This window comes from Poecile atricapillus, chromosome 1 (genome assembly GCF_030490865.1).
Source record: "Poecile atricapillus isolate bPoeAtr1 chromosome 1, bPoeAtr1.hap1, whole genome shotgun sequence".
NCBI lineage: Eukaryota > Metazoa > Chordata > Aves > Passeriformes > Paridae > Poecile > Poecile atricapillus.
Window position 1 is genome coordinate 103,300,469 of NC_081249.1, and position 26,276 is coordinate 103,326,744.

General features: G+C 38.3%; 1 protein-coding gene across 2 annotated transcripts in view; it reads left to right on the plus strand.

Annotated features, from left to right (window-relative positions):
* The window catches only part of UVRAG (UV radiation resistance associated), a 100,053-nt gene that overhangs the window by 52,064 nt on the left and 21,713 nt on the right, over positions 1 to 26,276 (plus strand). The window contains exons 13-14 of one of the 2 annotated variants that reach the window (XM_058830004.1): positions 10,769 to 10,847; positions 10,999 to 12,110. In XM_058830004.1, coding sequence (XP_058685987.1) covers positions 10,769 to 10,847; positions 10,999 to 11,010 — 91 coding nt within the window. In that variant the 3' untranslated portion in view covers positions 11,011 to 12,110. Of the gene's footprint in view, positions 1 to 10,768; positions 10,848 to 10,998; positions 12,111 to 26,276 lie in introns of those variants that run through there. The other variant, XM_058830003.1, reaches the window with a different exon arrangement.

Consider the following 26,276-nt stretch of genomic DNA (forward strand, 5'->3'; position numbering starts at 1 on the left):
TACTGACAGTGGAAGTTCTGATGTAAAAAATTTATTTTCAGCCTGTGAATAAAGCATACATATGGGATTCCTTGCCAGTTCTGCTCCAAAAATGCTTCCAAATTTTCTTTCTTGATGTATTGTCTTTAATTTCTTTTAAGTGTGGCAAACTGGATTTGCAGATAAGTGGAGCTAAGCGTTGCTGAGCTGGACTATGGATAATTTTGGAGCATTTGCAATCCACTTGTTGAATGAGTATAATCTGTAAGTGATCCTCCTTATTGTGACCTTACTTCAGTTTGGAAGAATGGGATTTCAGCTGCAGCAGACTTAGTGCAACACGGCTGAAGTTGTTATTGTTCTGTGCCTGGTAACAGAGAAATCACTTGCAAACAAAGTCTGAAAAACTAGAACACAAGCATGTGAAGAATAACTTTTCACTGACGTTTTTTCCAACTCATTTGAGAAGTCTTTAATCATATTTAATACTTTGGCTGAGGTAATGAAATGGCAGCTTTGGGAAGAAACCTTGGCAAACTTAGATGGAGGGAGATGGTTGCTTGAGAAATCTAATAGCTATCAAAGAAAAATTGATTCTTTGGGTTAGACTGAGTGTGTGTTAAGGATTCAGCTGTATTGCTCAAAGAATGCTTTTTGCCATGAACTTATCTTGAACTATAGTTCTACGTTCTACAATTTTTGAGGGTATTTAGCTAGAATCCTGGTGTATTTGAGTCTTGATTAGCAAAATAACAATTTTGCCTTCATTGAGTCAGCAAATACTGCTGTGTATAGATAAAGTATTAGATCAGGTGTTGTTTAATGAATTTAGATATTTAGATACTGTTAACACTTTCTGGGAACTAGAAGTTTTTACATGCTCCTGGCCAGTATGAGAAAGCAGATTTTGTTTACTCAGTAGATGAGACCACTGACCCCACACATCTGAGACCAGCTGAGAAATGTTTCTGTGAAGACATACTAGTCTTAATTTACTCCCATTGGAACACTATACTCCTGTTGAGATTTTTTTATTCCAAAACATTACTTCATTTTTTTAAATAAGCCAGGACTTGACCTGTATATAGTGTCTTCTAGTTAAAAATGATCCTTCAGTGGCAGTGAGATTTAAAGTCCTGATAGTGAGGTTGTGTGCTCTGTCCTCACAGATTGTCCATGTGTTGTGACGTCCATCATGGCTTCTATGGTGCAAGCCTTGAATCCAAGCTGCAATATGTCATAGAAATGCCCGGTTTAGAAAAAGTCATCAGTGTCACTGGCTCTATGGATTCTTTGCTGTGATTTTGAGGTGTTTGAAATTATTTGCTGAAGCAATAGAATGATACCCTCCTGTACAAAATGGTGACTGTCTTGTCAGGAACTGCCTGACTTTCATAATCTGGATGTTTGCTTTTATTTTCTCTCTACGGTCTGTACGTACTGAAGCTGTTCCCCAAGAGCAAGGTCACAGCAGTTACACAGAAAGATGCTTCTTCTTTTGATTATCATCATCTGAACTGTTCAGAAAAGCATTTTGAAAATACATTTCATAAAGTTAAACTAATGTTTTCTTTTCCCAGTAAACAAATTATTTATGTATTGTATAAAGCTCGAAGAGGGATATGCTTTTTCCTCATGGCACTCTATGTTTTTGTCAACAAATTTGTTGTACAAGTGGAGCTTTTTCTGTTAAGTAGGAACTCAAAACCACATAGTAATCCAGTCTTAATTTGCTTGTGATTTGTAATTCATATTTATGTCTTAATCTGTAATTACAAGCAAAGTGCATGCTTGTAGTCCTTTATTCTTTTATCCTGTAGTCTTTTCATTTAATTTTGGGTCTTCTGCAGAAGATCTCTGGAGTCCTTGCTCTGAAGCTGATAGAGCTGTGGTGCAGCTTATCTGAGAAGGAAACAGGTTTTAAAGCTGCGCAGCCAAAGCTTCTTGCGCCTTGATCTTCAGGTGAAGTGCTAAGATGTTAGGAATGCTGGATATTTTGGTGCTTGTAGCTCTTGAGTAGCTTATTTGTCCTAGTATTTGATTTGAGTTGTCTTGGGGAATTGTGATTTCAAGAGAGCTGTCTGGAGAGTGGTGGTCCTTCTTACTTAAAAGGCTTTCAGAGTTTAATTTCTTTGGGTTCAGAGAAGCCCCAGGACTTTTAAATAACACAAGCTTCCTCCTCTGGATATGACATTCCATTATAGTGAGCAAACAGGATGTGGTTAGGTTGGAGGGAAAACACTAGTTCTTTCCTACCCTGCCTGCTCCTCTTGCAGACCCCAAAAAGGGGTGAGGCTGAAATAACTCAAACTTAAGTAAATATTTAAACCTTTTCTTGTACACTCTTCATACTTCAGCCATATCAAACAAGAACTTGTGACTTTTTCAGGCCATTATCTTATCTGGATTGTGCTATTTCGTCCTATCCTTGTATAGAGTGTCCTATCCATGGTCTAAAGCTTGAAACTAATTTTTTCTTAACTGACCCATTTTTAGTAGTGTTGTGTGAGATACAGTTGTTCCCCCAGATCTGATAGATGACTCTGTTAAGTATGAATGACTTGCAATCACAGAATTTACATCAGTTCTTTATCTGTATGATAGTGAAAACTGGGTTTCAGCTGCAGCCACCTCCCTGCAGTCATTCTGCTTACTGTCCTTAAAAATGAGAAGTGAAAGAATAAGCCAGGTTGAATTTGTTCTCTGACAAATTTGACACAGTTGGGCAGGAAGTATCAAAGATAGTGTAAATACGATGATGTGAAAATGTGGTGGTGTCAGCTTCATTTAATCTTTGGATTAAGATTCCAATCTGCACTTAACTATTGGGTAGTGTCTTAATGTCCAAAATGGACAGCAGTGACGATTGGTGTTCTCATGATTAGGAATTGTGATCAGCACTGTTTAACTTCTAAGTCAATGACATGGGCAGTGAGGTGGAGTTTGCCAGTGACACCAAGCTGTGTGGTGCTAGAGGGAAGGGATGGCATGCAGAGGGACCTGGACAGGCTGAAGAGATGGGCCTGTGCCAGTCTCCTGAAGTTCAACTAGGCCAAGTGCAAGATGCTGCCCTGGGATTGTAGCAATCCCAGGTACACGTTCAAGCCGGGTTGAGGAAGGATGGAGTATGGAGTATGGTAGAGTATGGATGGGTGGAGTACGGAGAAGGACAGCTTGGGAAAATGAGTTGATGAGAGACTGGGCATAACCTGGCCATGTGTGCCAACACCCAGAGGGTCCCCCCACCTCTGTGTGCTGGGCTGATCCCACAGCATGGGCAGCAGTGGAGGGGGGAATTCTGCTCCTCTGTCTTGCTCTGGTGAGCCCCCACCTGCAGAATTGCCTCCAGCTCTGGGGTCTAATATCAGAAGGATGTGGAGCTGCTGGAGTGAATCCAGAGGAGGCCACAGAGGTGCTCCAAGGGCTGGAGACCTTCTGCTCTGGAGACAAGCTAAAGAGCAGAAGGCTCCAAGGAGATCCGAGAGCTCTTTCCAGTGCCTAAAGGTGCTCCAAGAGAGCTACAGACGGATTTTAGGTAGGGGCCTGGAGTAACAGGACAAGGGAGGATAGATTCCCACTGCTAGATGGCAGAGTTAGATGGAATATTAGGAAGAAATTCTTCCCGGTAAGGGTGGGGAGACCCTGGCAGAGGTTGCCCAGAGAAGCAGTGGCTGCCCCATCCCTGGAAATGTGCAGGGGCAGGTAGAATAGGGCTTGGAGCAACCTGGTCTAGTGGGAAGTGTCCCTGCCCATGGCAGGAATTTGAAACAAGATGGGTTTTAAGGTGCTTTCCAACACAAACCATTCTGTGATAATTAAGTATTCTTAAAGTATAAGTGTCCTGATTTAGATTATAAAGGTGCAAATATTACTGGTCCTTAAAATTCTGAATCACTTGGAAAGTTAAGGCTATGTAAAATGATTCCAAACTGGATTCAGAATTTTACTTCGATTTGCCAAATGAGATGTAATCTGATATTTAAATTGCACCATACTCCAGCCTGTGCAAGACAGTTGGATGTGATGTATAAAAAACAGTTTTTTACTTACTTCTTCCCTTAAGAGCTTTCTGAAGTACAGTTTAAACAGTGATACTTTAATATAATTTGGGATATGGCAGAGATCTGAACAGATGAGAGAATAAAAGATTTAAAACATATAGTGTATTCCCAAGTAGATGCAGGTGAAAGCAGTTAAAAATTAAGCAATTTCATGAGCTTTAAAAATAGTTTGTATTAAAGGCAGGTGGTTATAGGCAATAAAAGTGGGCCATCAAGTATGTTGGTACATATGTGATATTTCTGGATGCAGAGTTCATAAATCACAGAGCACAACAATAAATGTATTTGGACTTGAATTTGTAAGAGATACTTGAGGACTGAAATAAATGTGTGGAATAAGGATTCGTTCCGCTTTTCCTAACATTTACCATATTCCTGAGGCAGGAATTTTGTAGTGATTCACTTGAGTGTTCATCAAGCACCAGAGTGACAATGTAAAACATCTAAAGATGAGCTGAAGGTATGAAATTAAATGAGATCCTGGTGGCTGATAAATACTTGTTAAGGGTCAGCTGGAAAAAGTAGGACAGTGATGAGTTTTTAGTGGTTAGAGTAAAATACTTAGGACAATTTATTTGAGTTGTAAGAATGGTCTAATGCTTAAAACACCACAAGTAGTCTAATCATAATTCTACCTTTGAAACATGCCTCTGATTTTCCAGAATCAACATCTGTGGGCAACTTTAAAAGATATCTTTTTCGGTAGTCAGTTTTCTGGTTTTTGAATATATCAGTATTAGTGAGCAGTTTTGGTTGAAGACACTATGTTAGCTGATTGTTGCCTGTGCTCTTACCGAAGCCAGGGGGTTTTAAAAGTCAGTAAGAGATGGATTGCAACCTTTAATTTTGTTGAGAAGTCAATAATATTCCCTATAAGGTAAAAAGCCCCACCAGAATAGATTATGGAGATGAACTGCAAGCATCACACCTCAAAATGTAAATATGAGAATGAAAAGTCCTTGCAAGTGGCTTTTTCTCTATCTGCCCCTCAAATTTCTTGGTTTTACTTTCAGCAGCACATGAGCACAGTCTTCGTTACATCCTGAATCATGGAAAATACTTAAATTAACAATGGAAGGTGACTTTAACAATCTTCCTACCCCTAGGAAGGATGAAGTTTATTTAGAGGAAAGTGTTAATATAACTGAGTGTACAGGGTGGTTTGAACTTGCCTTAGAGGTGATATATTAGGCTTTCTTGTGCCTGTAGCTTTATGTTTACAGGATGATCTCCTTACATCTGGATGAACAGCAACACAGAGCAGTGTCTTGTGGTCTCATGGAGACCTTGGGATCAGAGGATCCTGCAGGGATCCCATGGAATTAGAGAGCTGACTTCTACCAGAAATTCCTTCTGGCCCCTAGACAAGCACAAATAGCAAAAGTGTTCATCTGAAATCCTATCTGCTGCTCCTGTACTGCCACCAAACCACTAACGTGTTTAGACATATTCAGGAATCTTTCTTGAACTAAAAATTGGAATTTGCCTTGGTTTGACACTGAGATTTCTGTTCAGCTGTTTGCATCTGCATAAGTTGACTGGAGTGGAAATGCTGACAACCAGCCACCACTGATTTTTCATATGGACTGGAAACACATATATTTGGTTTATCTTTTTAATAGAAAGACTTTAAAACCAGAGTGGATGATTTAGTATCCTGTCTAGTCTTTGTAATCTTGATGTGATTTACTGTAATGAGATATTATACTTTGCTTTTAAGTTTCTTAGAGTTATGTGTGTTTCTTTTGCCTACAAAGTGTTCTATTTGATTAAATGCCATGTTAGAATAAAGTCTAATTAGATAAACGAAGTAACAGCTCCCTGAGAGTCCTGTTGATGGCGTACCTTTAAGCTTGATACCTACCAGAATATTTTTTAATGCAAATTTTCAAACTAACTATTTGAAAACTTAGCATTTGTGAAGTGTTGTCAGGTCCTTGAACTCAAAGCTTAATTCCATTATTGATGGTAGTGTGCTGGTTTTGTAGTTTCAGTGTAAATTATAGGTAGATTTTCAGCCCTGGGTTTTATGTAAAAGCCTGATTTTGTTACTTTTCCCCATCGGGGTAACTGTGAACCAAGTACATAACCTCTGCCTCACTTTTTCTTTTTCACAACTCTGTTGAGCCTTGACCTGCTCACACTTGTTTCCTTACTCATTGCATATCAGCAGGTCTTCCATAGCTTTAAATATTTAAATATTAGGTGCTTTTGATAGAAAAGCAAGTTTTAAGCTGAAGAGTTCTTTATCCAGTAGCTGATGTCTGCTTAGGAAGTGTGGCAGGAATTAATAGGGAATGGATCAAAATAAAGTGATGGATAATGACTTGCTGAAATGAAGATAGCAGGTAGAGGAGGTATCGGGATTTTGCGAGAGAGACGGGACCACTGGGAGACGTTTTAAAGCATGATTTATTCTTCTTCTTCTACAGTCTCATGAAAGAGTGAGTGAGTGCGTCTTCACCTTACTCACCAGATGTTCTTAGTCAGTGGTCACAATACTACAAGTTACAACATCTTTTAAAGATTATTTAACCAGTAAACTAATGCCACAAAAGAATGTTTCTACTTTCACACCAATAGCTAATTATTTTGTTTTATATGTCTTTGCTGCAGTGTGGACATTCTTAACCCATCATATAATGACACACAAAACTACTTGTTATACCTTAAACTTATTATTTTTATAATTTTATATACTTTTATAATTACTTCTATATCTTAACTTTAAAACCTTAAAACTTCTTACAACCTAACTTAATATCATTCTGTTTAAACTCACATTCTTATGATTCTAAATCAGAAAGCTTTCTCCAAGGTCTATATCTATGCTTACATATGTAAAATTTTGAGAGCTTTCTGTGCTTGGAATTCCCACAAGGAGGGCCTTATTCTTGGAACCCTCTAAGCAGAAGAGATGGGAGAGAGGTCAAGTGGGTGAGGATGAGAGAGGTAAGGTTAGGGCAGATGAATTGTCATCTCTATTCTAAGCTCCGCTAAAATGAAGTTCTTCACAGATTATTAAAAGTGTATTTTATCTGCTTCTATTATTCTGGGTTTTATTTTATTTTTTGGTCACCTGTGAGAAATGACAGACAAAACCTCTTATTGTGGGGCTGGAAATGCTTGGGTCTTGAACATAACAGTGTTGGTTCACTAGGGGAGAAACTGTTCAGTCATTGTGGCATCACTATAGAAAAACACAGATTTTGTCTAAATTGACATGCCATGGAAGGAGATATGAGCTATGTGCCTAAAAACGTCATGTATATGTTTTGTCATTTATTACAGATATTATATTTATTATAGATATGCATTATGATGCAGCTGGGTAACACTGGCCATCTGACTTGTATCCCAGCAAGCCCTATAAAACAGAACATGACTCAAAAAAAATTAGTAAAAGCTTAGTGTTTGTCAAAGTCCTATAGGATTAAATAAGCAAAACATGCGACTCCCAAAACAAATAACTTTTAAGATCAAGAATCTTCTTTATATTATCTTAGACCTTCAAAGCACATATTGACCATCTGGTTCAAATCAGTCTGGTGCGCAGTTTGGATCACTCTTATCCAGAGTTCTCCACCTTCTGAATTGAGAGTGAGGGTTTAATTTTGGCATGCTTGGCACAATTGTCATAGATCTAAAGCCACCTTTACACATGCTTGCAGGCTGATTATTCCCTTAATCAGTCGTGGTTCTTGTGCTTTTCCTCAGCATAGGTTCGTACCATTGCTGACATGTCTTGAAAGCAGTGGGAGCACCATATGCAGAAACAGCTCCAAATGGGGTAAACCTGTCACAAGTTACTAAACATGGTAGGTTTTTTCTTGCATCAGGTTAATGTTCTCTAAACTAGGATCTTTAGAAGTCACTGTTAAAACTGCTATTGCTGTATTTCCTATGTCTTTATATACAGAAATAGTTCATCTACTGTAAACTCCGGGTGTGTTAGCCCTGTATTTTAAGAAGTCTACATGCTATTGAAATACTATATCCGTAGTTGTATGTAAATGACGACATATTTTTACAAAGACACATGATGATCCTCAGTGAGAAAAAGCTGTTTTGTTCATAATTCCTAACTGTTCACATGGCAGATGCTTGGTTTCCTAGAGTGTATAAGTACTACTCTGAAGAGGACCAGAGCTCGACTTCTGAACTATGTTCTGGACCGAGAACAAATTTCCAGCACTTGATAACTTCTCTCAGATAATATTTTCTGTTGATTATAGAAAGGGTACCTGTAGCTTGTGGTTTTTGAATCTTTCTACTAAACATATCACACTCAGTTGAATTTTTTATCTGAGAATAAGTATCTGTGTTTTGCTTTAAAGGAGCTTAGTAATTTTTTTTTTCCCCCAAATATATCGGCAAGAATGGAAAGAAGGAAGGTACACTTTGGGGTAGAATAGGTAGGTGAATGCCATTTTGAATTTTATTATGTGTTTTGTGATTATAAAAACAGTAAAATAGTGTTTCTCAAAAGTATTTATTTATAACTAAATCCTTACACAGCAGACTCAGCTTTTTACAGCATGCCAAAGGGAGACATTAAGCTTACCGTCAATGCTTTTCTGTGGAGCAGACAAGAAGAATTTCACAGAGGGAGGCAGCAAGTTGGGTTCAATTATACTTACTGAAGCACTATGTAAAATGTTTGGGTTCCTCTCCCTTGAGTTTATTGCTTGTGAACAGCCTTATTGGGAAAACAAGATAAAACACAAAGAGAGAGGCATAAAACTTAGTAATATTTTTCTCTTGAGTCATACATGTGTATATGCAGAGACATCCACTTACAGTTTTCAAGACTTGTTTAAGTGATTATGTTGTGAAAGCTGACCTGAGAATATATGTGGTTTAAAGCCTTTCGAGATTAATTAGTGGAAGTTAGAGGATAGAAATGTGAGTATTGGCAAAGAGGCAGGATCAGCATGATAAGCAGAAAAGCCTGATTTTCCCTTTTAAAAGAATCTGTGTGGGAGATTTCAGCAAGCACCATAAACCAGTTTTTACCCCCTTTCTATACGTGGATCAAAGAGCTCTGTATCTAATAATAGAATACATGGTTTCCATTACCAGTGACTTCATGAAATGCTACCTTCTAGGGAAATATGGTTTGTGTTCTTAATGGTGCTTTTATTGTAAAAAAAATTGGTTAGTTTTAGACTGTTAATTGTAAAGTTATCCTTTGAATCTAACCCTTGCTCTGTTTTGGGTAGTGTAATTGGAGATACTGAACCGAATTCCTCTTGCTTTGCATTTTACACTTCCAATAATATGTTGCAGAATTTTTGTAGCATGTGTTCATTTGGACAAGTTTCATTTTCTTGCATGGGGAACTAGTCTGATTTGTAGATCTATTAAGCAAGGTGAGCTAGATATATACTATTCACAGAGATTTTTATGTTCCTTGAGTTAAAGAGACCTAGTAAGTTTGAAAGTAGCATAAAACCTGAAGCTGAAATCTCAGTATTTGATCTGCTGTGATCGTGACCTGTTAAACTTCAGCTTTAATGGCACTGTATAATTCTTAAAATTACAAATGTACTCTACTGTGGGGCTGATGGATGATAAAATTCACTTTGCCTAATCACCTCTCCAGAATGTGTGTTGTTTCTACTAGATATTGATCTCGCGTATTTGTTTTTTGAGAGAGGCTTTGGTTTCTGCTGTAGTGTGGGGCTAATGAGAATAATTCATTCAGCATCTTGATTAGGAGCTGCATGATGTGTTTGGTGAAAAGGCAAAAGCTTGACTCATGCCATAGTTCCCATAAAAATAAATTTTAGTTTGTACTAAGATTGCTGAATTTACCATGATGACCTCATAACCTCTGGTGCTAAGGAGGAGTCGAAAGACAATCCTTAAAAGTACAGTGTACAGCTGTTAAAGTTGTTTGAGAACTGCTTCACTTAAGCAGAGGTTCTTTAAGCAGATGTATAAAATTATATTCTTTAATGCAGAAACTGTCAAGGAGTTTCAGTATTTAAGGGACTAATGTTTTGGTTCTCTTGTCTCACACAGCAGTGCCAAGCTATGTTCTTATAAAATATTTGCTAAATCTGAGTACCTAAAACGGTGATCAATATTTCTTATGTAGGAAAAATAAAGACTAGTAATAAAATGTTCACAAGGGCTGTAGTGACCTTTGGTACTGTGACTCAAGTGTGTGTGAAGTTTGTTGAAGGAAATCAACTTCTATTCTGAATGTTGTTGTTCTGGTAAGTGAGCCTGCATTGCACATTTCTTTGTGTGAAGGGCTCTTTGTGCTCTGTCAATCACAGGATAATGATCAAAAGAGAACACCTTTTTTAGAAGATTATTTCTGTTTGTAAATGAGCTAAACAAGTGTGACTGGCTGAATGCAGAGGGATAACAGGGGATCTGGAATTGTGCTGTATGCTTCTGAAATTACACTTTGATTGGTGAGAGGGATGTTGCAGCTCTGGGAGAATTATCAAGTGTATTTTAGAAACCTGAAACACTTTAAAAAGTGGAATTCCATAGCTGAGCGTTGACATCAGTTTTTAAATTCTGGTTGACTTGAGCTGCAGAGGGTTCCTAAATACATCCTATGGACAGATTCCTGGGAGAAGTCAGCAAGGGAAGCTTTTTAAATCTTCACCTTCTCAGAAAAGGAATCTGGGGCTTTTTGAAATTTACATAAGCATCTGAATAATTTCACCTTAAATACTTCCCCCCCCTTTTTTTTTTCTCCTCATCAGATTTCCTTTATATGCAAAAGGAGGGGAGAAGCTTCAGTTTGAATATGGAGTTTATCTTCTCAACAAAAATATAGCACAGGTTGGTACACTTGAGATTATTTTTTATTACTATTATTTATATCTATTTTCTGCTGAGTGTGCATGTGTTGTCTTGTGATGCTGCTCTCTGTGGTGAAAACCTTGAAATAAGAAAAATGTCCTTGAAAACATAATTTTCACTTACCTTACAGCTTTGTGCTTGAGATTTGCTTCTGTGGTGCTTAGAGAAGAACTTGCTGTATAATAATGAAACTTCTCAAATAGTACATTCTATGAGTCTATAAACTTCATACTGGTTTGAAAACTGTAAATATTCTCTGTTTTTATTCTGTCGTATTTGAAGATCTGTTTGTGTAATTCTTGCTCCTGTGTTTTTGATTTTGCTGTACTACTTCAAATAGTATTCTACCCTTATAAGAATACACAATACGTGGAAAACGTGAAGTATTGCAGATGTGTGACTTTTATTTATAAAATCCTCTAATCAACCTTACTTCCTTGTTTTTAATGTATTTTAAAAAACATCCTTTACTCTGAAAAATGCAAGAGACTTTGCAAACTTGTATTTGGGATGACGGTAATACCTGCAGCTAACACACTTGGTATGGAATTGAGAGAATGTTCAGAAAGCTGGTCTGAAAGAGGCCTGGCTGTTTCAGCTGGTATGTAGTCCTAAAGCAGGGTCAGCTGCTCTTATGCTGTCCCTGGTGATGTTCTGTGAAAAAAAGCCTGTGATAAAAGTACTGCTTAGTTCCAATGCTTGACTCCATTGGCCACTAAAGACATCTAATTTCTGACACTGAATCCAAACAGTCTTGCCTCTGTTTATATATTATAATAATCTGACCCATTTAAGTCTCTTCCTCTTTGCAAACTTTTATGCATTGAAAAACCACTTTTCAACACTTCTCTTGTCTCAAATTCTCCATCAGAAACCACATTTTTCTTGAAATGCAATGCCCAAAGCTGGATAGAGTGAGCAACTGTTGCTTTCAAAACATTGAGTAGGATGGAAGAAATACTTCCCAAGTCTTGTTCTTTTATTTCCAGTTCATTGGTTTCTAAAATATTTGCGCTCTTAAAAGCCTAGCAGAGTAAATCTTACTATTCTGTGCTACCAACAGCCCCAGGTATTTTCAGCACAGCATCAAAACAGTCCATTCTGAATTTGTGCAGGTGACTTGTTTAATTCACATTTTATATGCTGTACCTTGAATGTATTGTATTCTTAAAGATGAACTTTTTTTATTCTTAATCATGTTTCTGCTTTGGTGACATAACATCAGAGGTTGAGAACTCAGCTTTATTCTGGATCCATCTGAGCCTATACCCTATCCACATTACCTAATTAAAATGTTGGATAGAACTGGGGTTCCTAGAGCTCCATTTTGCTACCACTTCAGTTGTAGCCATGAACCATTCTTTATTGCACCCAGAGTACTTTCTGTGGATTCACTTGTACTTCATCAATATCCCATTAACCCACCATGGTTGTGAGCATATTATACCAGAAAATGCCACGAGATTTAAATTCCAACAGAAATTGAATGTTTCTGTTTCGAGCCTATTTGAAATTATATTAGCCTTACAGTTTTATTCCTGAAAAATCTGATCTTTTTATGCATAGTTTCTAAGTCTTATTTGTCTTTCCAGTTTTCTCTTCCGTCACTTCTTTGACATTCCTTACCCCAAATTGAGGTAAAGCTTCCAAGTTTTTCTTTGTTGTTTTTTTTAAGTTTGGATTGCATTTATCATTTTCCAGACTTGCCCATGCTTAGTGTATTTTGGACAATAACCTTTGAAATTACTTAAAGGCTAAAATATCTTAAGATGAAGTTAATCAAGTCCTACTAATCTTGGAACTTCACTTAGCCAGGCTGTTAATGTATCTTAGACTGTGCCTACTTGTTGGTGGTATTAGTGATGGCAGACAGATGTTCACACTTGACCTCCAGAGGGAAAATCAATGAGAAAAAGGGATTAGTCTTTCCCTCAAATGCTTTGATAGATCCCTCTCTTCATTACTATCAAATCAATGCTTTCCTTAATCTCTGCTTCCTAGTTCATTCTGCTTACACTAGTTAATTCTGTAACTTTTCAATCATGATGCTGCTGGCTTTGCCTTTCAGCCCTTCCTGTTTTTTTACCTTATTCTAGACTTTCATTCAGTGATGTGATGCAAGCAAAAAGCTCCGTCATTTTTTTCATCCAAATGAGTTTTTCGTTGAGCCCAGGGTGGTTGTCTTTCCTGTTCATGTACTTTGGGTTACTTGACACTTGTGCCTGTAGTATTTTTTTATAGGAACTGTCACCACTTCTCATATTTTCTCATTTATCTCTTTGACTTGTCACCTTTGAGTTGTTACCACTCTTGGACCTACTGAAACCTCTCATTCTGATTTTCTTGTCCTGTTTCTGAAAGAGTCTGGGTAGTTGAACACATGATCACTCACCCTGTTGCCTTCCAGTTCTTTGCAGTTGGTTTCTGAAATCACTGGTGTGTGTTTATTAAACTTTACAAAAGTAAGTGAAGGCTTTAAGTATGTATTGGTATAAAAAGAGTTTTTAACTCTACTTGGGATCATTGGTGCTGGTGCAAGCTAGTCAGTGGGCACACTTTAAAGTGGTTGATACAATACTAGGGGTTCACTAATGCTTGAGATTGTATGCTGTTGGATATTAAAATGCAATAAAAGTAAATCGGAATTTCTGAGTGTGCTTCTACTACTTATTTAATCATGAAAGTGTTGCTGATGTCCACATAAACTGTTGTAGTCACCTTTGTTTTGATGTCCTTGGTCAAATATTGCTTGTTTTTATAATTCTGCCAAGGGGAAATTCCATCGTGAAAGCAGAGCAGATAGATAATGTGCAGAAATGCATCACAAAACCTCTGTGCTCTGGGGCTGACTTGACCTAAAAACCCAAGATTGTCTGAATCCTTTGTGTGTTCCTTGGGATGCTGAAATGTTGAATTTACATAGCCTTTACCAGACCTTATGGCTGCTTTTAGAGAAGTATCCAGATATGCTTAGTTGTTGTGAATGTGTGAAAAATTAAGTTTGGACAGAGAATGAGCAGCTGTCTCTCCCTTATCTCCAGAACATTACCCAGAGGTGTTTGCCTTAATTCAGAGAATCAGTACTCTTTGTCAGGAAAACTAAATCAGTTGCTTATTTCCCTCTGTGTGCTGTGGGAAGGTTAGAGGTACCTGGGAAGAATACTGGTGACTTCACTGTAGCATGAAAACAAGACCCTGGGTCTCTTTCACCTCGCTTGAATCATTGATGCAAGTTTGGAATACTGTGACAAAGAGCCCAGAAAAACTCTATCAACTTAAAGAAATATTTTGAAATTATTTGTATAAGCTTCTCTGGTTTCACAGATTATTATTTTTTTCCCTTTCACAATTACCTGAAATTCTGGCAGCAAGGAGAAATGTAAATGTGGAAGAAATGAGATGGGCTTGATATTAAATAAAATTACTAACAAAAAAAATTCTTCTAGAGATAAAGTGGTACAGTTTTGTAAAACAGCAGGATAATAACACTAGAAACCGCATCTTGCACTCAGGAGAATTCAGCTGGAATTAGAAGCAGCTTAGTGCTGGCTTGGTATAGTATTTTTTGGAGAAACTTGCTTTGCTGTTACATTCCAAAGCTGCAACAATGTGTGTTAATTCCAAGAGTTCATAATAACTTCCATCTGTATGTGAGCACAAATTGTTTCTGTTTTTAAAACTGAATGCTTCACAAAGTTCACAGAGGAGCTTTTTGAGTTGGATAACATTATCTAAGGCTATACATTTCCAGTTAAGATTTCAGCTATTTGACTCTCACTAGCATAGAAACATGGGGGTTTTTTTCAAAAAGAAATTAGTCACTTATGTCTAATAATACCTACCAAAAAATTCACTGTCATTGTCAAAGGTGAAGTACAATAGAGTTGCTAAAAACGGAAGTGAATTACACAGCCCTCCAAAGTATTAGACAGTGGGAGAGCATTCAGCAAGTACTGGCCCCAAATTCTGTAGGTCCTAAGTCAGGGATATATATAGAGTATCTGAGGAAGCTGAGCCTTTAGTGGGAGAAAGAAGTGAACTCTTGTCCTGGTATTCACACCAGAGTTATTGAGATTACACCATGAAAACCTCTTGTTATGGTGGATGAATATTAGGAAATCCCTGAAGCATGGTGAGTTTTTTTTGTGGGTGATAAGTGAACACAGAACAGAGTCAAAATGGCATCTCTCAGTGTTCTTTTTGTTCTGAACATACAATGTGGGTGGCATCCAATGTGGGTGGCTGGGACACAGACATGAACCTTGTGGAACTGAGCTCTTCTTACTTGCCTTTATTCCCAGAGCCTTAATTGCTTTGGGCTGACTTCTGTATAGATTCTTCATTGCACATGATGAGTTGGTCTTAATTTGGTGACCATCCTCCTTGAGGTGAGTGAGTCTGTAGTGAGCACACCCAGTGTTACTGTGGAAGAATAACTCACCTAAAATTGTATATCCAGAAAAAGATGAGGGTGGTAAGGCCCTGGCACAGGTTGCTCAGAGCAGCTGTGGCTGCCCCATCCCTGGAGTGTCCAAGGCCAGGTTGGATGGAGCTTGGAGCAGCCTGGTCTAGTGGAAGGTGTCCTTGCCCATGGCGGGGGGTTGGGATGAGATGTGCTTGAAGGTTGCTTCCAATCCAAACAATTCTGTGATTCTATATTAAATTATTTCTGTCCTGTATTGGTCATTATGTCTAATGCATGCATTTATGATGTGTAGCCACTGAGGAGAGCACATCCATCTTGTTCATCAAAGTTCCAATTTCTTTAGGTATTTCGGTGGTTGTCTCTTGCATGATACTTAACAGGCATTACTCCTTGTCCAGTTGCGAGACTGCTTGTAGAGGACATAATTTCAGTGGAGCTGTAAAGCCAGTAAGAAGGGAATTTACTGCAGCTATTTTCTTGCATAGGGCAGTCCAGTGAAGTTATTTACACTGTAAGTGTCAAATGATTTGCTATTTAAGTCAGCCACTGAAGGACATCAGATTAATTTACCTCTTGATCTTCTGGGTTTCTTACTTTTAGTCTTATCTCAGCTTTACCACAGAACCAGAGGGCAGCTGTATGACTGTTGTGAGACTCCTTTTATTCTTTTGCTGTGACCATGGTGACTATCTCCATCTGACTATTGGATGTGGCCTCAAGAATGGTTGTGTTCTGTCCTTGTCTAAATTAATGGCTTTTGAAAAAAAGGTGCTTTTCACACCTTTTTTGCAAAACCAGGTGTCAAATAATTTGGACCATTTTATACCTCTTTGTTTTCCTGCAGCCAACCCAAGTAGTGAATGCATCTAGTCTTAATTCATAGAATCACACAACAGTTTGTGTTGGAAGGGAACTTGAAAACCATCTTGTTCATGGGCTGGGACACCTTCCCTAGACCGACAGCTTCCCAGCGCCAACCCTAGACCAGGTTGCTCCAAGCCCTTACAACCTGGCCTTGAACACTTCCAGGGATAGGGCAGCCCCAGCTTCTGTGGGCAACCTGTGCCAGGACCTCATCACCTTCTGAGTAAAGAATTTCTTTCTAGTATCTAATCTAAATCTGCCCTCTTTTAGTTTAAATCTCTTCCCCTTTTCCTATCCCTGTCTGTTCGTGTAAAAAGTTCATTGCTGTTGTTTGTTAGTGGTGTCTCTGCATATGGTGTCAGACAGAGCATCACGTTCGAGGCATCACTTCCAGGTTTAGTGAAACCTGTGGAATTTGTTACACTGTATGAGTTAAGGTTATTTTTTCTTCTGTTCAGCCTGAATGCTGTGGTCAGGATCGTTTCACAGGGAAGGCTTCTTTTCTCATCCTCATTTGTTTTGTCAGACCACTATTGAGTTGTGTTAGAGTGATACTCCTTACTCACATTGGCATGACTTGCTCAGCCCTGGCCAAAGAATAGTTCTGCTGTCATCTGACAGTCATTAGCAACGCATGAACTTTGCTATTTGACATGAAAAAAAAAATAAAAAAAGTCACTCTGGTCAGCTCCCCCAAGGTTCCTTTTCTCATCAATAGAGTACAGATCCAGAGAAGTAACAGATGTCTAGCCCTCCTCTTAAGTCCATGGCCATTGTGTCCACATGGTGGCAGGTGGCGTTAATGTGCTTTGTGTAACCTGCTTACAGGAAGAGAAGCTGAGCAGCCAATGCTGCTTTCCTGGGAATGCTGCTTTGTGGGTGAGTGGCTTGTCTAATGCACAAAGAGAGATTTTTAGTACAAAAGCTCAGGATGAATGAAGTAATAGGAAGTAAGTGTGCCCATTTCCTATAATCCAATAAACATCAATTAGTGATACTGAACCCTTCTCTGACCTGAACCTGTAAAGGTTATGCTATATAGTTTCATCTTATCAAGCTATAGATGCAGCAAGACTGCAGTAAACATGGTTTTAGTTATTTGAGTGCTTCACTGGGGAGTAGGGGGAGCTTTTTGGAGGCTCTATCTTCTAAATTGCCTTTTTTAATGTTCTTTTATGAAACAGTTGTGGCATGTGAGCCTTTATGAGCGTGGGGGCCCATATATGTTGGGTTTTGTAACAAGCCCAGTAACTGCAAAGTTTTACAGGAATACTTTACTTACCAAAGTGGCTATTTCTCCCAGCCTGTCTTTGACAGTGGTTCCTCTTACTGGGACACCAGACTGAAACCATGAAGGCTAATGTTGGAAACCTCTGTGGAGGGGTGTTATGTTTACTCTCAAGAAGGGCTTCATAAATATCAGTGAGGGAGTCCTTGAGGAAACATAACTTTTTGGCTCATCTAAATGTTTACTTCTACAATGTGCTCTACATGTACTCAAGTACATACTCCTATTTTCTTATTTTCTTGAGGTCTATCTCCGATAAACTCTATTGCTGTGAACTCAAAATCCAGTATTAAATATTGCTGCAGTTTTAAAAATTAGAACACTGCTTCATAAATGTTTGGCAGAATAATATAAGTTGCTGTGTATTTAGAATTGAGGCTGCTGCTGTCTTTGAATAAAGATCAGACTTCTCTGATTGCATTTTGGTGAATACGAGAGGAAGAGGCAACTGACTTCTATCAAAGAATTCAGACAAATCAAAGAAGATAAAAGGGAAGTATGCCTGTTATCCTCAGATGAGAATATAGTTTCCCTGCTCACTTCTGAATCATTCCTGTATGTAGATTTCATGCATGAGTTTCCCCTGCCTTTCAGATAAAAGTGAATTAAAATTATCCAGGCTGAGAGGAGAGGAAAGTAGATAGGCTGTTCTTGGGGCAGGAAGAACCAGGCAAGAAAAAGTTTCCATCTCAGTTTGATGCAATTTGTGAGAACTGAATTAGCCAGAGGTCTGTGAGGATATTTTGCTCTGTCTTGGTTCTAGAAGACAGGTGTCTGCTAGGGAGAGCAGGAGCCTCCCTTGGGATGAAAGAATGTAGACCGCCTCCCTCCGAATTATTATAATTTTGAAATCAAGGGGCTTTCAGGCAGAGATCTGGGGATAGGAATAACAGTTCTTTACTAGTATAACCAGGTAAACAAACAAACAATAACTACAGCAATAACAAGAAAACAGAACCAGGGACCCCGGGACAGCTTTCTCGGCTGAGACGGGATGGAGGAGAGGCTTTGTTTTCACAAACCCCTCGGGCAGTCAGTCCCGGTGCTCCTGCAGGGCTCCGAGGAAACAGTCAGCTGGAACAGCAGGGATGAGCTGAGATCCTGGGCTGGTGGATGAGGTGTATCAGCAGCTCCACGGCGATGCCTGGCAGGACAGCGGGTGCGAGGCCACCAACCAAGAGGGGAGAAGGAGAAGAAGCAGCTCCGCGACCCAGCGCACGAACGTCCTTCCTCCCCGACGCCGAGGAAAAAACCAGCTAAAAACTGTCCCCACCCTCTTTTTTCTGCCCCTTTCCCCCGCCACCCTGGGCCCGGCCACTCTTTGTCCTTTGTGAGCACCCCTAAGTACCGGTAGTTAGGTTTCCCAGCACATAATGGGTAAAAATTCCCACCTAACCCTCAACATGCTCTAATGTAAAGATGAATGTTTCTGAACTGTACTAGAGACTGTCTTGATCCAGGGACTGTGTAGCATCTCCAGTGTTAGTTATCACTGTTACAGGTCAAAGTGAGAGAGTGAGGGGTCCTCAACATCAGAAGGACATGGACCTGTTAGAGTGAATCCAGTGATTCACTCTATGAATCCTCCAAGGGCTGGGGCCCCTTTGCTCTGGAGACAGCCTAGGAGAGCTGGGGGTTCAGCCTGGAGAAGAGAATCCTCCAGGGATTCTTTAAGGGGGACCTTAAAGCCCTTTCCAGTGCCTAAAGGGGCTCCAAGAGACCAGGAGAGGGACTGGAATGACAGGACAAGGGGGAATGGCTTCCCACTGGCAGAGGGCAGGGTTAGATGGGATATTGGGCAGAAATTCTTGTCTCTGAGAGTGGTGAGGCCCTGGCACAGGTTGCCCACAGAAGCTATGGCTGCCCCATGCCTGGAAGTGTTCAAGGCCAGGCTGGACAGGTCTTGGAGCAATCTGGTCTGTGGAAGGTATCTAGGCCCATGGCAGGGGTGTTAGAACTGATGAGCTGAAAAGTCCTTTCCAACCCAAACCATTCTAGGATTTTTTGATAACAGGGAATTATCTTATTGATATCATCATCTCCCTTGTAAATGTGGGACAAATTAGGATAGTTCAAACTAAGCATGCTTTAAAAATGACTGATTGTAAGTATCCTTCAAAGGTACAGCATAAAACACAGTTATCTCCTCTTACTGCTTTGATTGCTGTTTGTGTGTCTTATTTGCTATTGCTAAATCAAAATTGTGATGGGAGTCTTTTATGATGGTTTTAGTGAAGGCTTTAGGCACGCTGAGTCTGCTTGAGGAACTTGAAAGCATACGCTCAATGGATTAATGAAGGACACGGGTCTTCAAGGATATGGATGTAACTTGCTTTGTTGTTAATTTAATACTCTTGAATGAGTTACAAAGTAAACGTCTGCTTTTCAGCTGTAACTCTGGGAGACAAACACAGGCATATGAAGTCATAATATCTATTGAAATAGCTGTTTTATTTGAGCACTTCCTCTTGCTTGGATGTGGGCTGTCACTACTGTGGCAGTCCTCTATTTCCTCCTTCTGAAAGCAAGATTGAGGACTTCAAGACTTGAGGACTTATTATAATTATAATATTATTACAATGATTTTTTTTTTTTAGCTCCTACTTCCCCAAGAATCTTAAAAAAGTTTTAAAAACCTTTTTGTTATGTTTAATTTGAAACTGTAATTGATGCTTACTGATAGTCTTTTTAAGTATGAAGAATGAAAATTATTTTTAGATGCTTAGTTTGGAGGTACATTATCTAAAGAGCTATTGATACCACAACTTGTTTCACTAATGTCGTCGTTTAAGGGTTTTTCAGTAAACCCACATAGGTGTTCAGAGCTAGAACAACTGGCCAGATTCAATCAAACAAGGGCAAGCAACATGTGAAGAGTTCAATAATCTAAAGCTTTATAATTGCCCCCAAAAGGTATAAACACAGCTGTTTATATAGCAGCAGGCACTATTTCACTGATCCCCCATAGTTGTTTATGTAGCAACAGGCATTATAACAACACTTCCCATTTTCATTATTGCAGTGCTTAGTCATCTGAATCCCTGCCAGTGCTCCATAATACCCTGAAAAGTCACCCATGAGCTTGTAAAACAACTAACTATGTCATTTTATTTAAACATCTAAAACTTAATATTTCTGTCCCAGTCTTTGACATTCTCTGAAAACCTTATGTAAATGTTTGGCTTGTGACCAGCTCTGCAAATTTGATTAAAAAAAATTTTTACTTCTATTTTTACTCTATGTTTTCACATTTGTGGAGCAGATGTTCTTTTGAAATCATTGATGCTATCAAGAGAAACTCCTCATATATCTGAAAATAATTGAAAATTTCTTTTAACTGTCTTAATATTTTAAGATCTTTGCATAGTGTAATAGTGGGTTGAGTCCACCTATTGTGTAGGTACAGGTGCTGCTACAACATCAAGAACTAGTTGCCTGCAGTGGGGACTAAGGGAAGTCCAAAATACAGCAGATTTTGGCGTAGACTTGAATATTATGCACAATATATACTGAAGTGCCTGCTATTTTGAACTTTAATAACATATTTTGGCTGTTAGACTGCTTCTACATGGCTTAGAATAAGATGAATATGGCTGGGGAAACAATATGAGAAATTATTAACAGATGAGTTTAGAATTGGAGTCATTCTGCACTCACCCCCCAAAAAAAGGTATTTGAGTCCAGGTACTCCATGGTTTCTGGCTGGAAGTAAATGTATAAGCCAGTATACCATTACTATTTAAATACTGCTGAAAGAATTAGGGTAGGAAGTGGATGGTTGTTCTTTGCACATAAATGTAGGATATCATTATTTTTCTTAAGAGCAGGCCCAGATTGGCAAAACCCTAATTTTGATCTTGGATACAAACTGTAATTGCCTGGAAGTAGAAAGATAATTAAATGGCTTCTTTTTAAGCCAACTTTAATGAAGGACTTAAGTAGTCCTAGTACTTCTTGTGGACTTTATAGGAAAGTAACTGAACCTTTGCAGGTTTGTATTTTAGTTATTTAACAAATGATGTATCTCTACTGGTAGATTTGATGAATGGACATTTTGCTGTGGAATGTGTTACCTTTAGGAAGGCAGTAAGCTTTTCTATTGCCTAACATGATTTTAGGTCATGATTTTTAGGTCTAACAGTCCAGTTGATGAAATAAAACCTTGGAAGCTGTTTGGTTGGCAGTAGAGTTGAGGTGTTCAGATTGGAGCTGGTTCACTGCTGGGGACAGACACCTTCCAGTGTAAGTTCCAGACCATTGCAGAGAAAGAAATACAGGTAGAAACTGGAGCAGATGAATATTATTTTTTCTCATTCTAAAGAGTATAAAATAATTATTTTGTTTAGTATAAAATATAAAATAACTATTTTGTTACAATTTAACATCCGTTTGTTCTGCCTCGCCTTCAGCTAATGGTGTGATTTTGTTAGTATTAGTCTTTTAAGGAAATTCAGTCTTTAAACACTTTCTTAGAAAGCTAATAGAAGTTTTTTAAGAATAAATCTACCTTTTGCTCTGAGAACCACTGTTTTAAATGCAGCTTATTTTAACATTTATGGTTTTCTATGATGTTAGAATATATAGGTATAATAGAAAATGCCCACTGGTATGATTGGCTGGTCATCTGTAGAGAAGCTGGCCTTAAAGTAAATGTATTATCCTATTTCTTCAGATTTCTCCATACAGATAATTCTTTAAGTTCTTCTGCCTTGAACTATTCATAAAATATGATGCATCTCATCTCCTATATCTTGTTTCTATCGAGTAAGTGTTGCAAGTAACTAATATGAGAGCAGCACTTAGGAAAAGAAAGCTGTGCATAGGAGCTAAATATTGGTATGGAAATCAGAATTAATATTTTATCACTGGAACATCATTTATGATTTACTCAAAGTCCTGTGGAGAATACATGGTATTCTATGTGAACACAAATCTTGGGACACCTCTTCAATTAAAGCAGACGTGTTTTCTTTGGATGGTTGGGTCTGTAATGTCCTGAAGAAACGAACTAATCTTTAAAATCCTGTATAAAATGCTACTTTTGAAAATTATTGCATGGGAAATCTGTTGGATCTTTAATTTCATCACTAATGGGACGCGACTGCAGGTAGGCACTCTTTGAGCTTTTTATTCAGTGTCAGCCTCATCAATACAAGGTGAGACAGGAAAGATGTTGAAAGCTTGTGTCATAACAGTAACAGCTAAACTGTCTTGGTTACAACGCCTTTTAAAAAACTTTCTAGCCAATAGCATAATGATAAAAGCTTACAAGTGTTTGCTTAAGCTAATCATTAAAACTACATGTATACCTTGCCTCTAACAATTCCTGCTTGTCATAGCTTAAAAACAACGGATAAAGCTTTATTATTAAACTTCTATTTTTCTATTCTCTTGCTTACCATGTTTTCTAAGGCCTATCTCTACACAGCTCAAAAACACAGCCTTATTATTTCCTGTCCTTGCATATCTGTATTCTTGCACTCTTCTATTCTGAAATCTGCTTTCACACAGCCTCTGAGAGTTTTCTACCTTTCCTATTTCCCACAGTTCCCACTCTTGGTACAATCACAAAGAAATCCTCTTATTAGGTTTGTCAGTCATTAATTACTTTGCATTACATAGTTCTATTACAGCACATTTTTTCTCATCTAGTAAAACAGCGTTACGAGTTTTTTACACAAGGTTAGATTAACAACCTTTAAAGTTTATTACTTAATACGTTTTTTTTTGGTTTTTAAAGGCACTTGTTTTAAATGTTTTTACTTTAAACTACAGTAGTAGTTTTAATGTTGCAAAAGATCTGGTTGATTTTAAGGAGGTAAGTTAAATCTGGTAGTAAGTGCTATTTCTTGATTTGTTAAGTCTTGTCTGTTCTAAGGCCTTGAATCAAAGCCTTTATCTATGTCCACATTTGTGTACACTACCTTGGGATCAGTAGACAACTCTAAAGATCCCGTGATCTCTTTTTAAGATTTTGAGAATTTTCTCTAATTTCATTTCTTACATTTTTTTCTTGGACTGCAAAGGCTTTTTTGATGGATCTGTCCATCATCTATTGCACCCACTGAAGTGCACTAGGCACTACTACTACTATCACTACTAAAACAATCAATACATATAAATCTCTCTTGCAAAGCTCTCTTAACTAATTTGCAAAGCTCTATTCCTCAAACAAATAATTTAACCATGATCTATCATATTTTTTGATTTGAGATGTTAAATCTTTCAGCTTTTGTATGATTTTATGGATGGACTTGGAGTGGTCAGACAAGTTGATACAACATAATCCTTCAAATTTTTCACAACCATTTCCTTGTGCTAGTAAGAGAAAATTAGTTCTATTTTGTAGGGTGGCATTTCTAACAGTGCTGACGTCTGTCAGCGTATCACTGATTGCAATGGATGTGGCATTGGTTTGTTTACTTAGCAAGCACTGGAGTTGATCTAATTGTTTCAGTGCCATGGCTGAAGTAAACTGGGCTAAAAGCAAACTTGCTGAAACCCTTTTTGCAGTGTTTCAGGGTCTAAAATTGTTCTTACAATTTTCTTTATATGGATAGGCAAATTTTTTCCCCCTGTGTTTTTTCTTAACGACTGCTGTAGCACTAGGTGCTATCACAATGAGCATTCCAATGCTACATGGACCACCTTCAAGGTGTGATGGCATGCCTTGTTGAGCCCTATTTCCATAAATGGACTCATATCTTTTTGGTAGTTGTGGATATTGGTCAACCCTGGAAAGCTCATCCTGTCAGAATAATTACACCAAAAACTCAAATTTCTGTGTGCAAGGTAATGGGGAGTAACATTGTACTTTGGAGGATCACTTTCTTCCCAATTACTAGCTGAAAATGTAAGGCAGAAATCCATTGTTAAAGAGCAACGGATTTCCAGTTCTTGGGGTTTGGATACTGCTTTGGGAAGTTATTTGGTCCAAACGTCCCAGTCAGTCATGCTCCTGTTGGCAGCCTCACTTGGCCAATATTTTACTGGCACACTGACTAGACAGGTCAAAAAATGCTTTTCTGGGTTTGAATTAGACAGGCATATGGTGTCCAAGCCTACAGCCTTGACAAGGCAACCCAAACATTTGTTTTTGGTTGTCCCACAGGCAAATCCACACTGCATGCAGCAAGCAAATCTAGCAAGCACTAGTATAGCAATCGATTTTGCTCTATACTTTTCATGAGCTATTTTTTGGCCAAAGACTTCTCCATATATTTCAACTTCTAAATTTGTTTGGGGGTTAGCCAACTGTAGCAAAAAAAAAAAAAAGAGTAATTTTACCTTTACAAATTTGGTGGGAGGATACACCCCTCTTTCATTAAGTAACATAATGGATACCAAGCTTTTGTCAAAAGAGCTCTAGGAAACCAATGATTTCCACACTTTTTCCATTGACATGAAAATCAAGGTTTGTAGGTTCCACGGATGAACAAGGAACATCAGATGTAACCCACAGTCTCTCTGTTTGGCTCATGTCTGTGTACTTGGTTCTCTGCTCTTGAAATTGTCTGTGCGTTCTTGTGTGTGGTATGGTTTGACATTCTTTGCTGGAACCCACTTCAGGTCCTGCACCTGGGGAAACACAAGCATACCTTTTGCCCTAGGTTATTAGTCAAAAAGGACTTTCAGTTTGTCCTGTCTCAGGGTTTCTAACCAAAATGGGTATTTTTTTTTTCAATTTTGTCTGTGTATTATTTGAAAAATGCCAAAAAATTGGCAGATCGGGTTCTGCAAAAGAGCTATTAAAAAAATTAAAAACATATAAAGCTTTGCTCAACCTAGTCACCTCTACTCCCCACTTCTGTTGGTCTAGAATGTGTTTTAGGGTATGAAGTGTCCTTTATACACATACCTTTACAATAATAATTGCCTGACTTGCGGGGGTGTAGGGAATACTAGAAGTGTGGCAAGCATCTCAGTCCATTAAAAATGTGGTTAATTTTTGGGCTGTATATGCAGGGCCATTGGCTGTTTTTACTTCTTGGGGTACACCTTGTGAAGCAAATGCTTGCAAAAAATGTTGACAGGCGTGATTGGCTGTTTCTCCTGTGTGGACAGAAGCAAAGACTATGTCTGAGAAGGTGTCCACTGACACGGATATTTTTAAATTTCTTAAAGGAAGGGTACTTAGTGATATCTGTTTGCTATAATTGCAGGCTTTGTAAGCCTCGTGGGTTGACAGTTCTTGTAGAGACAGGAGGTTGTACAAGCTGACAATCAGGGCAAGAACTAATGATAGCTTTTGCTTGACTTAGAAACATGAAACATTCGCACAAGTGCTTGTGCATTGTGGTGAAAAAAGGCATGACTTAGTTTTGCTTGTTCAAAAATGTTTGGCAGGGTGTTTGAAACAACTATTGTCAGTTTGTCTGCTCTTGCATTTCTTTCTGCTAGAAATCTTGGAAGCAAAGAATGAGCCCTAATGTGAGAGACAAAATATTGGTTAGTTCTGTGTTGCAAAATAGTATGAAGACACGAAAGCCAATGATATAGGGTATTATTGCCAACATTTTTTAAAACCAATCCTTCTATTTTTTTAATTACATTGGCTACATAAATTTGTAATTAAATTAAAAGGTTCTGAAAAAAGCTGAAAGGCCCTGACTACCGGGGCCAGTTTGGTAATTTGAGGGAAATCTTTTACTGTTTGAATATCTGATTCTTGTGTTTTAGTTCTTTGGTTTAGCTATACTACTATTGATTTGTGGTTTTCTCAGATCTATCAGTGAAGAGAGTTATAGCACTTAAAGGTTCTTCATTTAGCATACGTTTTTCTTTAAAACTTAATTTTACTTGCAACAATTTGTGGCTTGGATAATGAATA